This window comes from Anolis carolinensis, chromosome 1, assembly GCF_035594765.1.
Source record: "Anolis carolinensis isolate JA03-04 chromosome 1, rAnoCar3.1.pri, whole genome shotgun sequence".
In the NCBI taxonomy this organism is placed as follows: Eukaryota; Metazoa; Chordata; class Lepidosauria; order Squamata; family Dactyloidae; genus Anolis; species Anolis carolinensis.
The window spans coordinates 340,184,728-340,206,005 of NC_085841.1; the positions used below are offsets into that span (position 1 = coordinate 340,184,728).

The following is a 21,278-nucleotide window of genomic DNA, read 5'->3' on the forward strand; positions in this document are numbered from 1 at the left end:
GGTGAGTCACACTCGCTCAACTTCAGAGGAACAAACCTTGCCTAGAAAACCCTATGGGGACACCTATACTGACTACTTAACATATTATGAAGTAGTTGGGATGAACATATGCAGCCATGCAAATGAAGGGCTTTAAACCAGGATAAGAAGAGTTAGGGGATACTCCAAAACAGAACCTGTCATGCCATCATCATGCCTAAGTACAAACCACATTGCATGGCAAAACCAATTCAGGGATGAGTGCATTGCAGTGGGGGGAGGTGAAGGAAAATCTGATTCCTCCATGTCTGTGAAACTGCAGATCCTGCAGATCTTGGGACTGATCTGAGGCCAGTATATATGTGGGGGATGTAAGAACCATCCAGGCCTCCAACAGGTTCCAGGATTTCAATCATCCGCACAGTGAAATTACTTCTTTCTCTGCTTGTTCCGCACCAACCTAAGCAATCAGTGTAAATGTACCCCATGATAGGTTCGCCTGAGGCTGGAAACAGTGTGAACAACAATCCTGCCCTTTTCTGTTATCCCTAAAGGTGAGGCTAGGCTGGCAGGACAGAAACAGTTGTGGGCAAGTGGGCTGCTGTGAACTTTCCGGGCTGTCTGGCCATGTTCCAGAAGCATTCTCTCCTGGCATTTCACCCACATCTATGGCAGGCATCCTCAGAAGTTGTGAGGTTTGTTGGAAACTAGGAAAGTGGGGTTTATATATCTGTGGTATGTCCAGGGTGGGAGAAAGGACTCTTGTCTGCTTGAGGCAAGTGTGAATGTTGCAATTGATCACCTTGATTAGCATTGAATAGCCTTGAAGCTTCAAAGTTTGTCTGCTTCCTGCCTGAGGGAATCCTTTGTTGGGAGGTGATTAGCTGGCCCTGATTGATTCATGTCTGGAATTCCTCTGTTTTTTGAGTGTTGTTCTTTATTTACTATCTTCATTTTAGAGTTTTTAATACGGATAGCCAGATTTTGTTCATTTTCATGGTTTCCTCCTTTCTGTTGAAATGGTCCACATGCTTGTGGATTTCAATGGCCTCTCTGTGTAGTCTGACATGGTGGTTGGTAGCGTGGTCCAGCATTTTTGTGTTCTCAAATAATATGTTGTGTCCAGGTTGGTTCATCAAGTGCTCTGCTCTGGCTGACTTCTCTAGTTGAATCAGTCTGCAGTGCCTTTCATGTTCCTTGATTCGTGTTTGAGCAATGCTGCGTTTGGTGGTCCCTATGTCAACTTGTCCACAGCTGCATGGTATACAGTAGACTCCTACAGAGGTGAGAAGATCTTTCTTGTCCTCCGCTGAACGTAACATTTGTTGGATTTTCTTGGTGGGTCTGTAGATAGTTAGTTCGAAAACATGCAAATGTGAGTAGATCAATAGGTACCGCTCTGGTGGGAAGGTAATGGCGCTCCATACAGTCATGTCGGCCACATGACCTTGGAGGTGTCTACGGACAACGCTGGCTCTTCGGCTTAGAAATGGAGATGAGTACCAACCCCCAGAGTCGGTCACGACTGGACTTAACGTCAGGGGAAAACCTTTACCTTTACCTTTTAGATAGTTTGTAGGTTGTGCTTCTTCATCAGCTTCCCTATGTGCTCAGTGGTTCCCTTAGTGTATGGTAAGTAAAAACACTTGAGTACAACATTCACACTGGCCTCCAACAGACAAGAGTTCTTTCTCCCACCCTGGACTATCCATAGATATATAAACCTCCCTTGCTTAGTTTTCCAAAATACAGTAGAGTCTCACTTATCCAACACTCACTTATCCAACGTTCTGGATTATCCAACGCATTTTTGTAGTCAATGTTTTCAAAACATCGTGATATTTTGGTGCTAAATTCGTAAATACAGTAATTACTACATAGCATTATTGCATATTGAACTACCTTTTCTGTCAAATTTGTTGTATAACATGATGTTTTGGTGCTTAATTTGTAAAATCATAACCTAATTTGATGTTTAATAGGCTTCTCCTTAATCTTTCCTTATTATCCAACATATTCGCTTATCCAACGTTCTGCCGGCCCGTTTATGTTGGATAAGTGAGACTCTACTGTACCTCTCAACCTTTGCTATAGGCGTGGGCGAAACATCAGAAGAGAATGCTACTGGCACATGGCCATACAGCCCGGAAAATGCACAACTACCCTTTGGTTGTTGGACCATGAGAGCGAGCTCACTCTCTGCTCCCTGGCGGTTTGCAAGCAGAATGGCTGGCCATCTGTGGGGAGTGCTTGGGTTGTGTTCCAGGGTTGGTCTGGATGGCCCTTGGGGTCTCTTCCAACTCTACCAGGCTCTCCTCCGTTGGGGAGGGTCTGTGCCTCCTGCAGTCCCTCCGCCGCCAGATGCCTCGGTCTGGGGAGGAGAGAGAGGCAGGCAGGCAGGCGCTGCTCCGGCGGAGGGATACGCCGCGCCCTATAAAACCGCCCCGCGCAGCCTCACGCCTCTACAGCCGCTTTTGGGCGACGAGGCGAGCAGCCAGACAAAGCCGGGAGCCGACGCCGCCTGCCTTCCACCTTCTGCCCCTCCGCCTCTCGCCCGCAGCCCCCCGTCGCCATGGTAGGTAGCGGCACCGGGCAGTTTTGTCATTGCTTTTGGGCGGCTTTGCTGCCTCTTTGCAAGGGCTTGCTTTGGAGCCCTTGCTTGCGTTGCATTGGGCTGCGTTGGGGTTCCTTTCTCAGGAGTGCTTCTCTTTGGGTTCTCTTTCGAAGACGAGCTCCACTTCTTCGTTGACTTAGTTCCCTTTCCCTTCGGAGGCTCGGTTGCAGGGCTTGCTCTTGTTTCTGCTTCCAAGAGGAGCTCCTGCTTGTGCAGTCTGCTTCATATTGCCCTTTTTGGGAGGTTTCTTTTCCTTTCGGAGGTGTCGATTGTGCTAGTGTTTCATGTATGGTCGCCTCTTTTGCTTGTTTCCAGGCGCTTCCTTTGCAGTTTTTTTTTTTTTTTTGCTCGCCTTGCAGTGGCTACGCTTCCCTTTTCGGGCGGGTGCTTTGGGTTGCATTTGCCGCTTCGGGCCGGGTGTCCTCTTGCAGCCGCCTTGGCTTTGGACTGATCAGTGGAGGGAGAGGTGGAAGTCTCACTCTCAAGCCCTCCTTGGGGACCTTGCTCCTCGGTGACCCCCCTCCCCCCCTTTGTGGAGCCCTTGAGGCTGGGTTGGGTGTCCCTTTGGCTTCCTAGTGAAAGCGTCTCCGCCTTTTTGCAGCCTTGCTCGCCTCCTTTCTCCCGCCTCTGAGGCTTCGGGTGGGGATGCTCCAGAGTCCAAAGGGAGCAGCAGCAGGCTTCCAACAACCCGACACTGAGAGCAAGGCTTCTGGCCAGAGCTTCAGGGCAGAAAGCCCGCCTAGTGGCAGTGGAGGGGCCCATTTCTGTGACCCCAAAACGGAGGAAAGGGAGGAGAGGCATTTGCTTGCATCCCCTTGCCCCAGATTGCCTCCCGCCAACTCCTTGCTCCACCTGGAGTTGAAATAATAAGGCATGTTGGCTGGGGATGGATGGGGACTGGGAAGATGAGAGTGGGCAGAAGGCATCCTCTTTAAGCCTCCTTTGTGGGTATTAATACACATAATAATAACAGCAACAATCCATCCATAACTGTGTGTGACTTTTGAGAGCATTCCTCTTCCTTGATGGATACACATTTTGTCACCTCTGACCTTCTAGAGAGCACAAACCCACTTGCAACAGATCATCCTACCTGGTTGCTGTGAGTTTTCCGGGCTGTATGGCCATGTTCCATAAGCATTTTCTCCTGATCTTTCGCCCACATCTATGGCAGGCATTTTCAAAGGTTGTGAGATCTGTTGAGAACTAGTCGAGTGGGGTTTATCTATCTGTGGAAGGTCCAGGGTGGGAGAAACAACTCTTCTCTGTTTGAGGCAGGTGTGAATGTTTCAAGCTGGCCACCTTGATTAGCATGGAATAGTGTTTCAGTTTCAAGGTCTGGCTGTTTAGTGCCTGGGGAAATTCTTTGTTGGGAGGTTTTGGGGTTTTTTTTCGTGTCAGGAACAACCTGAGTTGCTTCTGGTGTGAGAGAATTGGCCATCTTCAAGGACGTTGCCCAGGGATGCCCATATGTTTTTTGATGTTTTACTATCCTTGTGGGAGGCTTCTCTCATGTCCCCGCATGGAGCTGGAGCTGATAGAGGGAGCTCATCCGCGTTCTCCCTGCGTGGGATTTGAACCTGGCAGTCTTCAGGTCAGCAACCCAACCTTCAAGTCACAAGGCTTTAACCCACTACTCCACCAGGGAGGTGGAGGTGATAGCTGGCTCATAGATGCAGGCGAAACATCAGGAGAAAATGCTTCTGGAACATGGCCATACATCCCAGAAAACTCACATCTACCCAGTGATTCTGGCCATGAAAACCTTTGACAACACATTGATCATCCGACCCTTCCCATGACCCTTTTCTGCTTTAACAAAACAGTACAACTTATTATTCCATTCAGTAAGAATCAAAGGGATGTGTATACTTTGAGTCTCCTTTTAAGCACAAAAAAGCAAGACTTCAATAAATATAACAATGCTGCAGATGGAGGAAATGTGGATTATTTTCTATTATTGTGTGTGCATTTTTTCTCTCCACAAGGAGACTTCTGTCCCCTCCCAGGGAACCGAAAACAGGGGGCAAACGGTCTCTGGTTAGGGATCATAGGTGTTGTAGTCCACCCCCACCCCCAAATGGAGGATGCCGCATAGGAGGAGGGAGCACAACTGTGTGGCGTAACTGGTTGTGGAGGACTGTCAAAAAGACTCAAAAGATTCGAGTATTTTAGTAAGGGTGTTGATGGTGTTGACGCCTTCAGAGGTGGTGCCTCTTCCATAGGGAGGGGGGGAATGTGGTGAGAGCTGAAGACCAAAGCTGGCTGCAAAAAGAGGGCAGCGCTGGGCTTGGAGGGTGTCAAGAGGATGATGGAAACCCTGCCCGTCCCTCTGCCAGCTGCACTGCGCAGGGTTGGAGAGGAGGGGGCCCCTCTGCGGCTGTTCTCCTCCTCCTCCTCCTGGGCCCCACCCCCTGCTTCCTCAAGCCCCTCAAACCCAGCAGCGTCAAGGCGGCATGGATGGAAGAAAACCCCTTTCGGGGCTGCATTACATCATGTCTCCTCTTCCTCTTGAGCCTCCATCCTACTAACCCCAAGAGGCCCTTGAGAGCAGAGAGTGAAAAGCTGACGTGCTTCTAATAGGAAGTGGCACCTTGTTTCCTAGAAGCCCCAGACAAGCCTTAACGCTTCTGAAAATCCACTGCTATGCCAGGCTTGGAAGGAATGTATGCATTGGGGTGATGTAAGATTTGGTTGTAAGCTCGATGTTCAAAAAGTATGGGTTGAAAAACAAGGGGCTTCTTCTTCTGTCAATTTCAAAAACAAGGTTATTTCCTGTGCAGGAGGCTATTATTACAATGCAGAATTAGGCGACTCTAACTCACTTTGTCTTTGTTTTTTTCAAAGTGGAACTTGAATACACCTTGGGTCACTCGGTACTCAAAGATGACCAATCTCCTTCCCTTGAAGAGCATTTATTAGAATTAGGCTTAAGTGGTCTTTTGCTTTCATCCGGTTTTCGCCCCACAATGGGCCCCAGAGGTCTGCAGCAATACTGGGAAATCCAAAAGTGTGAGGATATGAGGGAAGGAAATCTCCCATTTCCCTTTCCCATAGCAGAGAGAGGATAACGCTCATCTTGCAGATGACCAAATATGATTATGGGCCATTCATTGTGGTTCTCTGGTTTCTCCTTCATCCTGTTGGGAAAGGTGACATCATCTGATGCAACTTCCTCCAGCCCTGCTCCCAATGACTTGGCAAGGGTGGGGTGCCTGATTCACCTGGGCACCCAAGTGATGCAATTTTGCATGTGCTGCAGAACATGGCAAATCAGATGCTGTCTTGCAGTTTGTCCAAACTGGGGTGTTGTCCAGAGGGTCACACTACAACACCAATCACCCCTAGCTGCAGGTTGGGGATGGTTGGAGCTGCAGTGTGACCCATTTGAAGAGAGCCATGACAGGAGGAAAAAAAATGCTTTAGCAGCAACATGCTGGATTCTTATCTCTCCAATCTCACGCAGAGGACTTCCTACACTCTGGTTCTGTCAATTTGCATTATTCTTTCTGTCAAGGCGTGGTCCCTGTTTCCTGTTCTGCATTGCTCTGATATGTTATGTAAATTGCTATGTCAACTTGCTTCACCGAAGGGAAATCCAGCAGCTGGTTTCTGGGAGGACACAGGACAGGGTTTCACGGCTGGAGCCAACAACAAATACTATGGATGCTTTTTTTCCCCCTATGAAAAGCCTGCTTTGAGATGCCCCTAATCCACTGGCAAGGCACTGCATTGGCAAGTCGGCGGTTGCCAACAGAGGCTTTTCTAACTGCGGCGGAGCTGCGATGCATCTGTCAGTCAAAAAAACCTCACAGTGACTGTTTGGCTGATTGTATCTGAAAGATGTTGTGCTCCTACGGAATTCATGTTTTAAAGGAAAATGAGCAGTAGAATTTGACCCTGGTTGTGTCAGGAAAGGAAAATACTTAAAAACTATAGGATTGGATCAGATGTGACTTAAATCTCCCAGTTTCCAGCAGTTCTTTAAAAAGCACTTTGGCCTCACCAGCAGTTTTAAGTACATATGTGCCTCTCTCCCACTGACATTGATGGGACTTGACATTTTAAATATTGTTCCAGTCACATGTCCTTAGTAGGTCAGTGTGAGCATAAGTACAATTGCTTTCTGTTTTTGTGTTGTTCTGTTTTAATAGTGTGTTTATTGAACAAGGAGGCAACTGAGCGTGATTAAATGTAAAAAGGCGGTATTGGTAAGTTTTAGTGACAGCTCCTGCTGCCCTAAAAATGACATGTGACTAGAAAGCAGGACACACATTTCTAAATGGTAAACACTGGGCTGAATAACTCTCACCATTGTGTGTTGGCCATATTAAAGTGGGAAATCCCTTAATGGTTTGTCATTGCTTGCTTGCTTACAAAGACTGCATCTTGCTGACTTGTTCTTGTGCCAATAGTTGCATAGTGTTAGGACTGGCAGCCTCTTGGCTGAAATGAAACCTTGGCATAAAACAACTCAGAAAGAGGAGAATCTGTTCCTTGATCATCAATTGTACTGGGCCCTGCTTGCCTGGCAAGCTAGCATTCTGGCTGGACACTTTGTGTTCTTCACTCTGCTGTGCCATCTGAATCCAGTTTGTTTTCCTCTTAGTGGACGGAGCAACAGTCCTTTGCCACTTGCTTCTGGATGCGCCAAACATTTAGCATAAGATTATGTCATCTTGTCTCCAAGTTGCAGTTGCATCTTGTGGTTTGACAGGGCTACAGGTAAACAATGTTCTGAAATACTTTTCTATTCTTTACATAGGCCGATCAGCTGACCGAAGAACAGATTGCTGGTAAGTATCCTAATTGGAGGGAGATGGTTTCTGTTGGCCTAGCAACCTATTCTGAATACAAAAATATTGCAGAACATTCTTGGTGACTGCCATCACTTGGCTGTTTCTCAAATCTTTGCTTTCCTATCAAGAGCGGGCAGGATCGTGTTCAATGAACAGGAAAATGTGATTTTCCAATTTTGTAGTTCATATATTTGCTAAAAGTGTGAGCATGTGTGCCAATTATGAGCTACCAAAGCATTTGAAATATATTTGTTGCTCATGAAACCCATGTTTGAGATCAAGGATAATAAATAATGATAATAAACTTTATTTGTATCCTGCCCCCTCTCCCAGAAGGGACTCTGGGGCAGCTTACAACAAAAATATAATATACATAGTAATGATAGCAGGGATAATGGTGCATCTGGGTAATTGTGGAAATGCTGGAGTAGATGGGTTTGTTTAGCTCCTGCAAGGACAACAATCAAGATTGTTTGATTGAAGATTAAAACCGCAGCCCAGTGCCCATTTCACCTGGAAGTAAGCTCCAATAGACATGCTTTTCCATCAAAATGGATAAGATTGCATATTTGAAAGCTTTCCAAAAGGAAGGACTGGCCAATGCTGGTCACACCCACTGTTTCTCCATGACGTGAAAGTGTTTGTATCTTGCTGCAGCGTTCAGAATGGAAAAAAACAAAAACAGTAGAGTCTTCACACAGCTATAAGGTATACTAAAGCACCCATTTACTTAAGTGGGTGAGTCCCATTCAGTGGATTACTCTGGTGAAATGGAGGGTGACTAGACTGAATTGACGCGGTTTGACACTACTTCAATGGCCTTGGCTCAATGCTGCGTAATCCTGGGAGTTGTGGTTTGGTACAACATCAACATTCTTTAGCAGAGCAGACTAAAGACTTTGCAGAACCACAATTTCCATGATTCCATAATATTGAGCTATGGCAATTAAATTGATATCAGTCTACATTTATCTACAGTGCAGATCTGCCCTTGGATTTCTTCATACTGTGTGTACTTGCTTCTTCACTCACTATATTGTCAAACTGTGGAGCTCACTGCTACAATATGATTTTAACATGTGCTCTTAAAAGGATATATTCATGGCTACGAGTATGGATGGCTGTATGTCACATCCAGTTTTAAAGGCAGTATGCCTCTGGGTATCAGTTGCTGAGTAGTATGAGGTGATGAGTGCAGTTGTACTCGAGTCTTGCTGATGGGCATCCCATGGGCAACTGATAGGCCGCTGTGTGAGCAGAATATAGGATTAGGTTAGATAGGCCCGTGGCTGGACCCAGCATGAATCTTACAGCCACAGTTCAGTCCTAGAGCCTATAATAATGTCACTGTATGTGCATAAGCCTACAGTAAGTAATTCAGTATTTGACATTAGCAGCATTCAGATGACTGGAGAATCATAAATCAGTGCTGTTCCTGAACATTTTCTCCACCACCACCACCTTTTGAGCTTTGTAAAGTTTTTGTAGAATGGGAGTTCTATATAAAAATATAAGCAGACATGATGGAAATCACTGTCTAATGATAAGATCACAAAACCCATTAGGGCCGTCTAGTCCAATCCCCTGCTGTGCAGAAACACAGAATCATAGCACTCCTAACAGATGGCCACCCAGTCTATGTTTAAAAGCATACAGAGAATGATATTACACCATATTCTAAGGCAGCATATTCCATCGTTGAACAGCCATTACCGTAGGAAGTTCTTCTTAATATTTAGGTGAAATCTCTTCTTGTAGTTGGAATCAGTTGCTCTGGATCCTAGTCTCTAGATCAGGGGTCCCCAAACTAAGGCCCGGGGGCCGGATGCGGCCCATCGAAGCCATTTATCCGGCCCCCAAGGCACAAGGGCAGAAGGGGGTTGGGCTAAATGACCCAAGGGGTCTCTTCTTCTCTTACAACATTATTACTGTATTATTATTATTATTAACCTTGAGGCTGGGTGGACATCTGTCAGGGGCAATACTAATGGCTTTTGGTGCACAAAGGCAGAAGGGGGTTGGACTCAATGGCCCAAGGGGTCTCTTCCAACCCTCTTTATTATTATTATTATTATTATTATTATTATTATTATTATTATTAACATTGAGGTTGGGTGGCCATCTGTCAGGGATGCTTTGCTTGTGCTTTCGGTGCATAAAGGCAGAAGGGGATTGGACTCAATGGCCCAAAGGGTCTCTTCCAACCCTCTTTTTATTATTATTATTATTGTTGTTGTTATTATTATTAATTATTATTATTGCTTGGTGGCCAACTATAGTCCGGCCCTCCAATGGTTTGAAGGATCGTGAACTGGCCCCCTGTTTAAAAAGTTTGGGGACCCTTGCTCTAGATCATCTGTGAATATTGCACGCTATCAAGTAGCTGATTAGAATTGAGATGGACACAGCAGGCTTAACGATCTCATCCACTTCTTTACGAGAATTACAAATCTATTAACAATTTTTGTCCTTCCCATCCTCCAGGGAGTTGAGGGCTGTGTATGTGGTCCTTTTCATGTCCATTTCATCCTCCCAGCAGTGCTGCAGAGCTGATCCAGTATAGTGGCCAGAATAGCTATGAATCATGCAATTCCCAGTTCAAATTTAATTTATGCCTTGAACTCAGTAGGTGGCCCTCATTCAGCCTTATCTGTCTCAGTACTCCAATTCCAAACATGGGGGATAATATTACTGGCTTACCTTATGGGGCTGTTACAACCATTGCAACTTGATAATGTACAGGAAGCACTTTCCACACTTGATAGGTCTATGCAAATACTAAGTACTACTGTTGTTCTACACTTAGGGTACTAAGATTCCTATGGCCCGCTCTACCCTCCCCAATTTGATGTCTTCCAAAAGTCTACTTCATGAGTGCATATTTAGGATCTCTTAAGACATGTATAAGTATGCAAAGGGATCTTACAGCACCATAGTGACTAACTCAGAGAATGAAGCTGATAGCACAAGCTTTCATAGGCTAAGTCTGCTTCCTCAGATGAATGGAGTGAAGAAACCCATCTATGAAAGCTTATGTTACCATCTTCATTCTCTTACTGATATTCCATACTAACGTCGCTATGTCTTTGAACTGAGTTACACATTCAATGCTAGGAGAAAATAATTCCTTACTAGAACATGATGTAATATAAACACCTTGCTGGATCACATCAGCAAGAATTTGTTGCAAGAAGTCTAGCAATCGCCAGCAGAACATAGAGATCCTTTGGACCCAGACCAAAGGCTTATCTATTCAAGCATTCGATTTCTCTCACTGGGCAGTCAACTTCCTTTTCGACATCTATAAGTAAATTATGAGAACAAAAGCTCTCTCTTGCTCTTGTTCTTTGCAGTGAGTATTCATAGACATGGGGGACAGCATACAGATGTCATAACTGTTGACCATGGTAGTCTTATTTTCTGTGAATTGCTGTGATACTCTGCCAAGTTAGTGCCCTTTGTTACAGGTAGCAGCAAATTGCTTTGTGTAGCTGCACCTTGTGTGAAGGGGTGTTTTTGCCTGCCCGCTGTCTCCTACCATTTGTTTACATTTGATGACCTTGAGTTGTAATAATTATATAGGACAAAAATGTAATTGCTGTTGTGACCTGTTTATTGCCACCATGAATTCATAGGTACTTATTAACATTTTATTAAGAGTTTCTCTGCCTTGGGAAGATTAGTACTTAAGTAATTAATATATTGTTATCACTAAGAGTGAGCTGTGAATCCAGAAGCCTGTGATTCTGTTGTGAGTTCACTAGGTTGCTTTGAGCAAGCTAAATCCTGTGTTTCACACACAGCCTCTTTTTAGCAGTGTAAGGAGGCTAGTAACCTTTGCAAAGGTATTGACTTTGTGGATTAAATACTTTGAAGTACATGGTGACCAGGGTTGATGGGAATTGCAGTGCAAAAACACATGGAAGGCTGTACAGTCCCAATACTGGGTTAGATTTCACTTTTTCTCCATGGTGCTGTGGAAAACATGAGGTTATCTTCACACACACACACACACACACACACACACACAAACATTTGAAATGAAAGACTGAGAGCAAAGTAGGTTCATGACCGGGGTGGGGAAAGAATTTGAACTTTAGACCCTGTAATACAAATCCAGCACAGTATCCATGGTACATTGGTTGTCATTTTCTCAAGTATAATAATGGCATCCCTTGGGACAAGTGAATTGATACTGATGAGTAAGATTAGAAACACATGGTTTTATATGGTGTGCAGGTAAGTGGATCTTGACTACAGCTGAATCTCATTTGCATGTAGAAACCATTAAAGAGGTGAAAATTGACTTCATTTGTTGACTGTTAGATTATCATTTGCACTAAACGATTATTGGTTCATACTATCCCCATATTGGCCATTGAATAAATATTTTCCTTACCTATTCTCCTTAGAATTCAAGGAAGCCTTCTCTCTATTCGACAAAGATGGTGATGGCACTATCACGACAAAAGAACTTGGAACTGTCATGCGGTCGCTGGGTCAAAACCCAACAGAAGCAGAACTACAAGATATGATCAATGAGGTAGATGCAGACGGTAAGTCTTTGAAGAAGCTAAACACCTGCCATTCTTTTATCTAAATACCTTCTCTGAAATGTGAAGCCTTAACTCACAGAAATCCTCACAAACATTACCTGCTTGCCTCAGCATTCTTAATAAAAGCAGCTATTGCTTAATAGAGATAGCTTTTTTTCTAAATATAGTGCCACACTGACTAAAAGCATGGATTAAGTTGGAGTGTAACATACAACTTTGCAATGCCATATAGATTTCTGATGTCTACAACTTAATCTTCTAGACTTAGTGTCCAAAATATGTTATTGCAGTTACATTAGTTCTGCTCTTGAATACAGTTTTATTCCCTCCAAACCTACACACAGAATATCAGATCAGGATATCAGGTCCCTATCAGAACTCCAGCAATGGCCTGAGGTTGGGCAATGGTTCTGTTAAAAACAATATATCCTTTCTCTTTCTGTTTTTGCAATGTTGATTGCTGACAAGGGAAAGGGAAGAGATTATTTGGACCAAGCTTGCAAAATCTTAAAGCTCCCCTACCTCTCATGGGAGGATCCAGATTAGGGGTCCCTGTGCTGGCAGTTTGTGGGAAGAAAACATGTTGCTTTCAAGACCATAGCTACACAGCCAAAGTGATATGTAGCTTACTTAAAGAAGGCATGTAGAAGTAGGGAACAAGTAGTTAATTGTTGGGCACATGCCCCTGTTGGCGACTATCTTGGTAAAGAAGGCTCCGAGTCATAACAGGAAAGCTGTCTCTAAAGTCTTCTGAAGGAGTTCAGTTGGTCTTTCTACCAGTCACTCGTTGGAGGTGTCAGTCTCTGAGTCCCACCTTTTCTTTTTGTTAGTAACAGGAACCTATAGTATAAGAGCACATTGAAAGAGAACCCAGCATTGTCACACTATTATATATATCACACATTCGATCTATGACCACTGTCTGGAACTTGGTTGTCAACACTTGTTTAATATATCCTACAATACAGTGGTTACAGCTGGCAAACTGGCTGGGATTTCTGGGAGTTGTAGCCCAAAAACATCTGGAGACCCCAGGTTGAGATACACGGCTATAATATAATCCTATAATAATTAAAAAGGATATTAAAGAAAAAGCTCTGTTGTTGTTTGTGCCACTAGAGGGAACAGAACTTTGAAGATTGTGGAGGCCTATTTCTTCTGTTGCTATAAAGCAAAGATGATGCATGGACACATGCTTTCCTAAATGTACCAGTGTTTCCTTTTTTATTTCTCTTGCCCTTAAACCAGTGGTTCTCAACCTGTGGGTCCCCAGATTTTTTGTCCTTCAACTCCCAGAAATCCTAACAGCTGGTAAACTGGCTGGGATTTCTGGAAGTTGTAGGCCAAAACACCTGGGGACTCGCAGGTTGAGGACCACTGCCTTAAACCTTCTGCCATTTACACAGCAAGAACTACTTACCTATTTTGCCACAGAACAGTTACCCACCATTGTCTTCGTCTGATGACAAGTAGAACATGGTAGGGCAGCTGCTAGGTTCACAGTATGTATATACAAAGTCCTGTAATTTCCAACTCATAGATGAAGTGCTAGGAGAGAATAATAAGCTTTGTATAGTATTAGCAGACTAGTACAAAAGGTTTTAGACAAATGAGGCTAAGAAGAAACTGCACTTTCAGATTCTAAAATCTGCTAGAGATTATAACAAGTAGAAATGCCTTTAGTAGGAAATGATTAAGTTATGCTTATTGATGTGAAATAATAATAATTTCTATTGGAATATAGCAGCTGTTGCATCTTCTTTTAAAGTTTGAGATATATTTGCTGCTACTAAAACAATTCATTCTAAGGAGTCCTTCTGGATGTTCACATCACTATTTGACACTATTAAAATACAAAGCCATCACAGTATCTCTTGAGTGAAGTCTGTGGGAAAATGGAAAGAGTTACTTTTTTGGACTGCAGCTCCCAGAACCATCTACTCAGCATGGCCACTGGCTATGGCAGTTGGAAGAGTAATGGAAGATATGGCCCCAAATTATGAGCCAACATTTCCATGCAGCTAGTTTTGTTTGTATCAGTAATATAAGAACACTTATATAGCTCCAACTTTACTGGGGCAGAGGAAATGGGACACTGACAGGAGGAGACTTGCTGAAGCATGGTTGTCTGTGAAACACCTCCCATTATGAAGGTTAGGATGGTCTTCTTCCAGTAGTCTCTTAAATGAAAACAAAACCCAAGCCTTTGAAAGAAAAAAGAGTATTTTATCCAAGAATACTTATTCCAGATCTGTATGTGAGACAAAAAACCACAAGTGTGTGTTAAGCATTCAGATAGAATTATATTAATTCATCTCCTTCCTCTTTTCCAAAGGCAACGGCACTATTGACTTCCCAGAATTCTTGACCATGATGGCCAGAAAAATGAAAGACACAGACAGTGAGGAAGAAATTCGTGAAGCGTTCAGAGTCTTTGACAAGGTATGCCTTAGACCAGAAGTGTCAAACTCATTTTTACCGAGGGCCACATCAGTCTTATGGTTGCCTTCAAAGAACTGTTTGTAATTGTAAGATTGCATAAATGTTGCCCGGCATTAAAATGATGTAGCGGGCTGAATTCAGCCACAGACCTTGCGTTTGAGACGGGTGGCTTAGACATATTAAGTCAGTAGTCTTTAAACTAGCTATGCTATGGCTCATTTGGCTATATCTACAAAGGCAACAATAGAGAGCATGCTTTGTTGCTGAAAGCAAAATGTACACCTGGGAAGGTCCAGGGCGATTCAGAGGCTTTGAATGCTTGTGGTCATAATCAAATCTCAGTTCCTGTCTTGTCTTAGCCTACCTAATAAAGCCATTGGGAAAGCTAAAACAAAGTAGAGGTGTGTGAATTGTAGTTGGAAAATGAAAGCAGATATGCTTGTGTATGTATATATATAGTGGGCTCCTAGTATCTGCTGGGGTTTGTTCCCATAACCCCCATTGTATATCAAACTCTGTGGATGCTTGTCCTATTATATTTGATGATGTAGAAAAGCAGTGTCCCTTACATAAAATCACGATTTTCTTTTTGGATTTTGTTGGAATATTTTCAAGTCGTGGATGGTGGAATCTGTGGATGCGGAATCCACAGATACAGAGGGCTGACTATGCTTTTGTTATGTTTCTATCATGCCTTTCTTCCAATGAAGTCAGGGTAAGATCCATGGCTTCTGTCTTCCCCACTTTATCTTTACAGCAGCTCTGAGAGAAAGATGGTCAGTTCTAGTGCTTAGAACCTGGATCTCCCAAGTTCCAGTCCAGAACTCTTTAACTGTACTGGCTCCCAGTATAACAGGTATAAATGTCTATGTCAGGAAACAGGATTGTCAAGGGTCTTTGAATGTGTGCTATGTGGAGAATTATCTGAGTTCTGTGATTGGAAATTAGCCAGAATTCAGCTTGGACCAAGAGTAAAGCAAAGGTGGCACTTGCTACACTGTATGTGAAGTTAGATAGTGAGATGGTTACTTCCCCGAGAACTGTTTGTGAGGATGTTAGTAGAGTGGAGACTTTAATGCTGGTATGTTTTCATTCAAGGCTGAACATCCTATGCAGTATCTCTCCTAGTGTTGGTACATTTCTGTTTTAATTTGCCTCTGCCTGGATTTGGAATTGTCCATCTTTGTTCATGCTAGCTAGCCTGATGAAAAATCAAAGAATGTGCAAAACCTATTTTCATTACAACCTTACCTGGTAAATGAACACACAGGATTTAGTCTGTAATGGAGAGTCTGGAAGGTGGTTGTTTCAACCACATGTAGAAGATGTGTCCTTCTATATGTTCCTTAGCCTTGTATTGTTCCCAATAAAATCAGTGGAATCTCTGTAGGTATCTGGTCAGGTATCATGAAATTAATCCAAACAAATCAACAGGTTGGATTTGAATTTGTATCCTGTGGTGTAGTGGGTTCAGTGTTGGGTTAGGACTTCTGAAGACCAGAGCCCAAAACCACATTCAACCATGGAAATCCAATTGGTGACCTTGAGCAAGTCATTTTGCCAAGAAAATACTGTGAAAGGTTCACCCTAGGGTTGCCATAAGTTGGAAGTAACTTGAAATCACACAGCAACAAATACCATGGTGTCTGGCTTACTTGCTATGATTGGCATGCTTTGTTGGCTTAAATACATTCACCTGCTAGAGTGCAAAAGCCAATGGACTTTTGGCATGTTTTAGAAAAAGGGTGATAAAAAGGGAGACATGTATAAAATTATGCATAGTGTGGAGAGAGTAAATAGAGAGGAGTTTTAATCCCTCGAAAGAATTCTAGAGCCTAAAATTGAATAGTGGGATAGTCAGGATAAATGAAAGGACATACTGTTTTCTGCAATGCACAGTTAAATCAGGGAAATTTATTGCTATAAAATGTAATTAAGGCTGTTGATTTGGATAGCATTAAAATGGAGACTGAATGAATTCATGAAGCATTGGACCATCGGTGGGTAATTTAGCCTGGGTGGCTGTATTTCCTCCATTAAGACATTAACATCCTCCATTAAGACAGTGCCACTGTTTATTAGTTGCTGAAGAAAATGATAGCTATGCTGTGTCCTACTTTTGCTTGTGAGTTTACATGAGCAATTGCTTGGCCATTGCATAAACAAAATGATGGACGAGATAGGACTGACCCAGTGGGGCTCTTCTTATGTTCTCTTAACCACATGATTAACAACATGTTCCCCCCAAACAGGACTTCTGACCGTTTTTAAATTGCAGCTGCCCATCCTGCTTGCCAAAGCCCATTTTGGAGCTCAGGCAGGGAGTTTCAAAAGCAGTTAGTGATGCTATGTGAATGTGGCTGATGTTCAAAGGGGGAAAAAAAATCTTAGTCCCAGCGGGCATCCTGAAGCTCACTGAATACCTAATTGAATGCTCTCTCTTTGTGACAGGAAGCAGGTTAACTCTCAGGGGCCTTTTCTGTACGTTTTGACTTAATGTGGGGGGGGGGGGGGGGATCGGCCCCTGTTTGGATGGTTTCAATATTCTAGATGCATTGGACTGAAACTAGAAACCTCTAAAATCTAGAAGCAAAACTTTGGCCCCATCAGCTTCTGCTCTGTCCAGTTGTTGTTGGTTTTTCTTTCAGAGCTGATATAGAATGTTATGAGTGGTCCTGTAATGTTCTTGACACCTTGACTCACACTTTGGGAGAAAGACAGGATATAGTAAATATCCAAGCCAGAACCCTGTATCAGCTACTTCGTTAAGTATACTCTTGGTCCTACACTGGCCAAAACATCATGTAGACATCATTTACCCTCCTTCTAACTGGCAGCAGAATTGCCTTCCTTCTCCACATGCAGCTGATGCCCGGTAAATTAGTTGGGAAGTGTTAGGATTTAAGATCATGGTGATGGTGGTGGTGGTGGTGATGATGATGATGATGATGATGATTGACTTTATTTATACACTGCCTTTTCCCACCTGGGGACACGAGGCAGGTAATGATATCAAAATGTCGAAATCATAGCAGTTACTAACATGAAACAGTTACTCTTCCTTAATTTGTTGTTGAAGGCTTTCATGGCCAAGATCACAGGGTTGTTGTATGTCTTTTGGGCTGTGTGGCCATGTTCCAGAAGTATTCTCTCCTGACGTTTCGGCAACATCTATGGCAGGCATCCTCAGAGGTTGTGAGGATGCCTGCCATAGATGTGGGCAAAACGTCAGGAGAGAATACTTCTGGAACATGGCCACACAGCCCAAAAGACATACAACAACCCTGTCTTCCTTAAGTGTCCCCTCCTGAGTATTTGCTGCATCGGGAGAAGGAGGGCCATTCTGTGAATGATGTTTCCATCAGTTTTTGGGAGGACTTGACCAAGAGAATTACCAAGGCCCCATCTACACAGCTATATAGAACCTAGATTACCTACTTTGAAATAGAGTATATGGCACTTTAGACTAATATAATTCAGTTCAAAGCAGATAATCTGTATTTTATATGGCAGTGTAGATGAGACCTTAGTTAAGTGTACTTGAGATGCAATCTTATGCACACTCATGTGGGAGAAATTTCCAGTGAATGTGGTAGAACATACTTCTGAGTACAGTAAACGTGCAAAGGATTTTACTGATAAAGAGCTGCATTACATGTGCCATCGATACTAAAATCCATGGATGCTCAAGTTGCTATTACATACAGTGATGTAGTAAAATATTATCTCTTATATAAGATGGCACAATCAAGGATCCTTTCTGGAATTTTGTTTTTGGGGAACATTTTCAAGTTGTGGATGGTTGAATCCGTAGATGAAGAACTCGTGGATATGGCAGACTGGTTGTGTTTATTCAATTAAATGGCATATAGCCCAATTTTCCCCTAGAACTGGGATTCATGACCACTTAAAATGTGATTGAAACATACATGAGAAGAAGGCAACAACTAAAGCCAAATTAAGTTATAACACAAATCAACGTCGTATTAAAATAACTACCAAATGAAAAGCAAATTTAAAAGCACATAAGAAGAAAATGGTTTAATAAGCTTGTTAGAAACCTGTCAGTCTCAGTCTTTTCCAACTTTCCGTCTTTGCAGGATGGCAACGGTTACATCAGTGCAGCAGAGCTACGCCATGTTATGACAAACTTAGGAGAAAAGCTAACAGATGAGGAAGTAGATGAAATGATCAGAGAAGCAGATATTGATGGGGACGGGCAAGTCAACTATGAAGGTAAGCTATAGCTCCCAAATCCGTAAATAGCATCTTGAAGGGATGAAATATTGGGGTGTTAAAAACCCTTACTGTTCTTTTGTGTCAGAATAGCTGCCTGTGGTGATTTTGGCCTGTACTATATTTTGTATTATTTTCTTTCTAAGGAGGTTAAAAGTAATAATAAATAATAAACTTTAATTCTATCCCGCCACTATCTCCCGAAGGAACTTGGGGCAGCTAACAAAATACAGCAAAGTGCCACATACAGATAATACATAAATCTAAAATGATAAAACCATAGAATTACAATCACATACATACATAATTACAATTTAAAACAGTAGTGTTTTTCTTGTTCTTTCTTCTAGAATTCGTACAGATGATGACTGCAAAATGAAGAGACCTCCCACCTATTTTTCCTCTAGAAGAATCAAATTGAATCTTTTACTTACCTCTTGCAAAAAAAAATGTTCATTTATTCATTCTGTTTCTGTATAGCAAAACTGAATGTCAAAATACCTTCTGTCCACAAACTGCATGTAATGGTTGGTGGTCCTGTTCCCAAAAGATCAAGTTAAACATCAGTTTTTTCCCCAATATAAATAATTGTATTTACTACCTTTTAAAAAATAAGAAAGCAGTTAGCGAACTCCTCAAAAAGTTCCATTTGCTAATAACTATTACACTGTTTGGGCTGGCCAGTTTTTCATGCATGCAGCTTGACAATTGAGCACAGTCAGACATTTGTATTAAAACAGTTTTAAAAAAAGAGAGAAAAAAATCTTTAAAAAAAATTCCCAGGCCACTCTTTTCTCTGAAAGTGGATTCTGGTTCAATTTGTAGTTGTAAAATTGTCATAGCTGGGTTTACTTTCAAATTGGTCTATACCTCAGGATGGTATGCAGCAAAACTGGTTGAAGGATGCAAAATGTGTAGAGAGAAAATGCCCCCAAAGTTAGAGAAGGTTCTTCTGTATGTAGAAAAAGTATGTTCCAAAAATAACCAACACAAACCCATGACTATGGGTGGCAAAGTCTGTGTTACTTGGGTTTTAATATTGTCTGCGTTGCACTATTGTGAAACCGGTGTTGGGGCCGTCACCCTCCACAAAATCTTCAAAAAAGAAACCTTAATGAATTAAGGGGTGGGAGCACCTTTGGGCACGTGCTCCCCATGTCTCTCTCTTTCTGTTTCTCTCTCTCTCTTTCTCTTGCATTTTAAAAACCTTCTGTATCAAGACTTGGAGCTGGCGGAGCAGCCTGTGGACTTCAGCACAACTATCAACATCGCTGTTCAAAATATTACAGTTAATGTCCATTCCAAGTTGTAAATGCTAGTCTTTTTTTCCAATAAAAGACCATTAACTTAAAGGTGTTGTTATATGCTTTGTAAAAGCTGAAAAATATATAGATCTCTATAGAATTTTGAGAAACTAAAACCAAATGAATAAATAAATAGATGGCAGTAGGGAAGGAAGGGTAAATGTGTTCTGTAAATGACTTGCTGCTAAATTTTAATGCACATGTATGCAATAACTTAACCCGTTTAACGTTTCTTCAAGATGGCAAGAACTGACCTCTTGTAACCCAAGACCTTTGCTATAAATAAATGAACTTGTGCTTGCCTTTCATATTTATGACAATCTTAATTTGCTTGCTCACAAACCAGTTTGATTCTGATGCTTCTGGGACCCATTGGGACACCAGTCCTAATACAGTCTGTGTTGGTTGTAAATCAACCATTTTATGGAAAGGGACACATTTGGTGGGGGTTTTAAAATATCTTTTCCTAACATCTTTTGTGGAAAGGCATGGAAACAAGTTACCAAGCATGATTACAAAGAGGGTTGGAATGCGGCATGAACAAAAAAGGCCTCTGAATGGATCCTCTGACTAATGAATCTTGTAAATAAAAGCACAAAATAGAGGACCTTTCTTGGGCAACCCGCTCTCAATAGTGTAAAATTGCATGCTCTGGATCAAAGGAACATGTGCAAAAGGAATAGGAACTCTGCCCCTTTCCAAAAACTTTAGCACAACCATTCTTTTATATCCAAAGCTTGCTTTCTATTTTGTGACATTTTGGTTTGTTCTAATGGATTCCTCCTGCAGGTTTTGTTTGGGATTTTATTCTTTAAAGGGTAGCATGGCAACCTTTTTCTGGAGTTTCCAAGTTTTTGTTGATTTTGTTCCTTTTTCGCTTCTCAAAATTGCAATGCAGTACAAAGATTACAAGGCTGGAGATAGGAGCCTTGTGCATTGCATTCATACATTTCTACACCAGCCTTATTGATAGAGAATTGGAAATGTATATTTTCATCATGGAGAAGCATCAGGCAATATCAGTATCCAATATAAATTCTATGCCTCTTTGTTTCTGTTAGTTTTTCTTTTACCATTAACTTAAAGGTGTTATATGCTATATATATGTGTGTGTGTATAGAATATATGTATATACAGTAGAGTCTCACTTATCCAAGCCTCGCTTATCCAAGTTTCTGGATTATCCAAGCCATTTTTGCAGTCAATGTTTTCAATATATCATGATATTTTGGTGCTAAATTTGTAAATACAGTAATTGCAACATAACATTACTGCTTATTGAACTACTTTTTCTGTCAAATTTGTTGTATAATATGATGATTTGGTGCTTAATTTGTAAAATCATAAC

At 42.3% G+C, this 21,278-nt stretch overlaps 1 protein-coding gene across 1 annotated transcript; it reads left to right on the plus strand.

Moving 5' to 3' along the window:
- The first annotated feature begins 2,395 nt into the window (after positions 1-2,395).
- On the plus strand, positions 2,396-20,238 carry calm1 (calmodulin 1). The gene is made up of 6 exons (XM_008114463.3): positions 2,396-2,554; positions 7,359-7,389; positions 11,805-11,948; positions 14,284-14,390; positions 18,491-18,626; positions 18,977-20,238. Exons 1-6 carry the CDS (start codon positions 2,552-2,554, stop codon positions 19,003-19,005), a joined length of 450 nt encoding a protein of 149 aa, XP_008112670.1. The 5' UTR covers positions 2,396-2,551; the 3' UTR covers positions 19,006-20,238.
- The last annotated feature ends 1,040 nt before the right edge of the window (positions 20,239-21,278 follow it).

Bases quoted from the DNA above. Each gene is read 5' to 3' on its own strand.
- calm1 (XM_008114463.3), top strand. The intron at 11,949-14,283 runs GTAAGTCTTTGA...TCTTTTCCAAAG, and splicing joins CAATGAGGTAGATGCAGACG to GCAACGGCACTATTGACTTC. The intron at 14,391-18,490 runs GTATGCCTTAGA...CCGTCTTTGCAG, and splicing joins CGTTCAGAGTCTTTGACAAG to GATGGCAACGGTTACATCAG.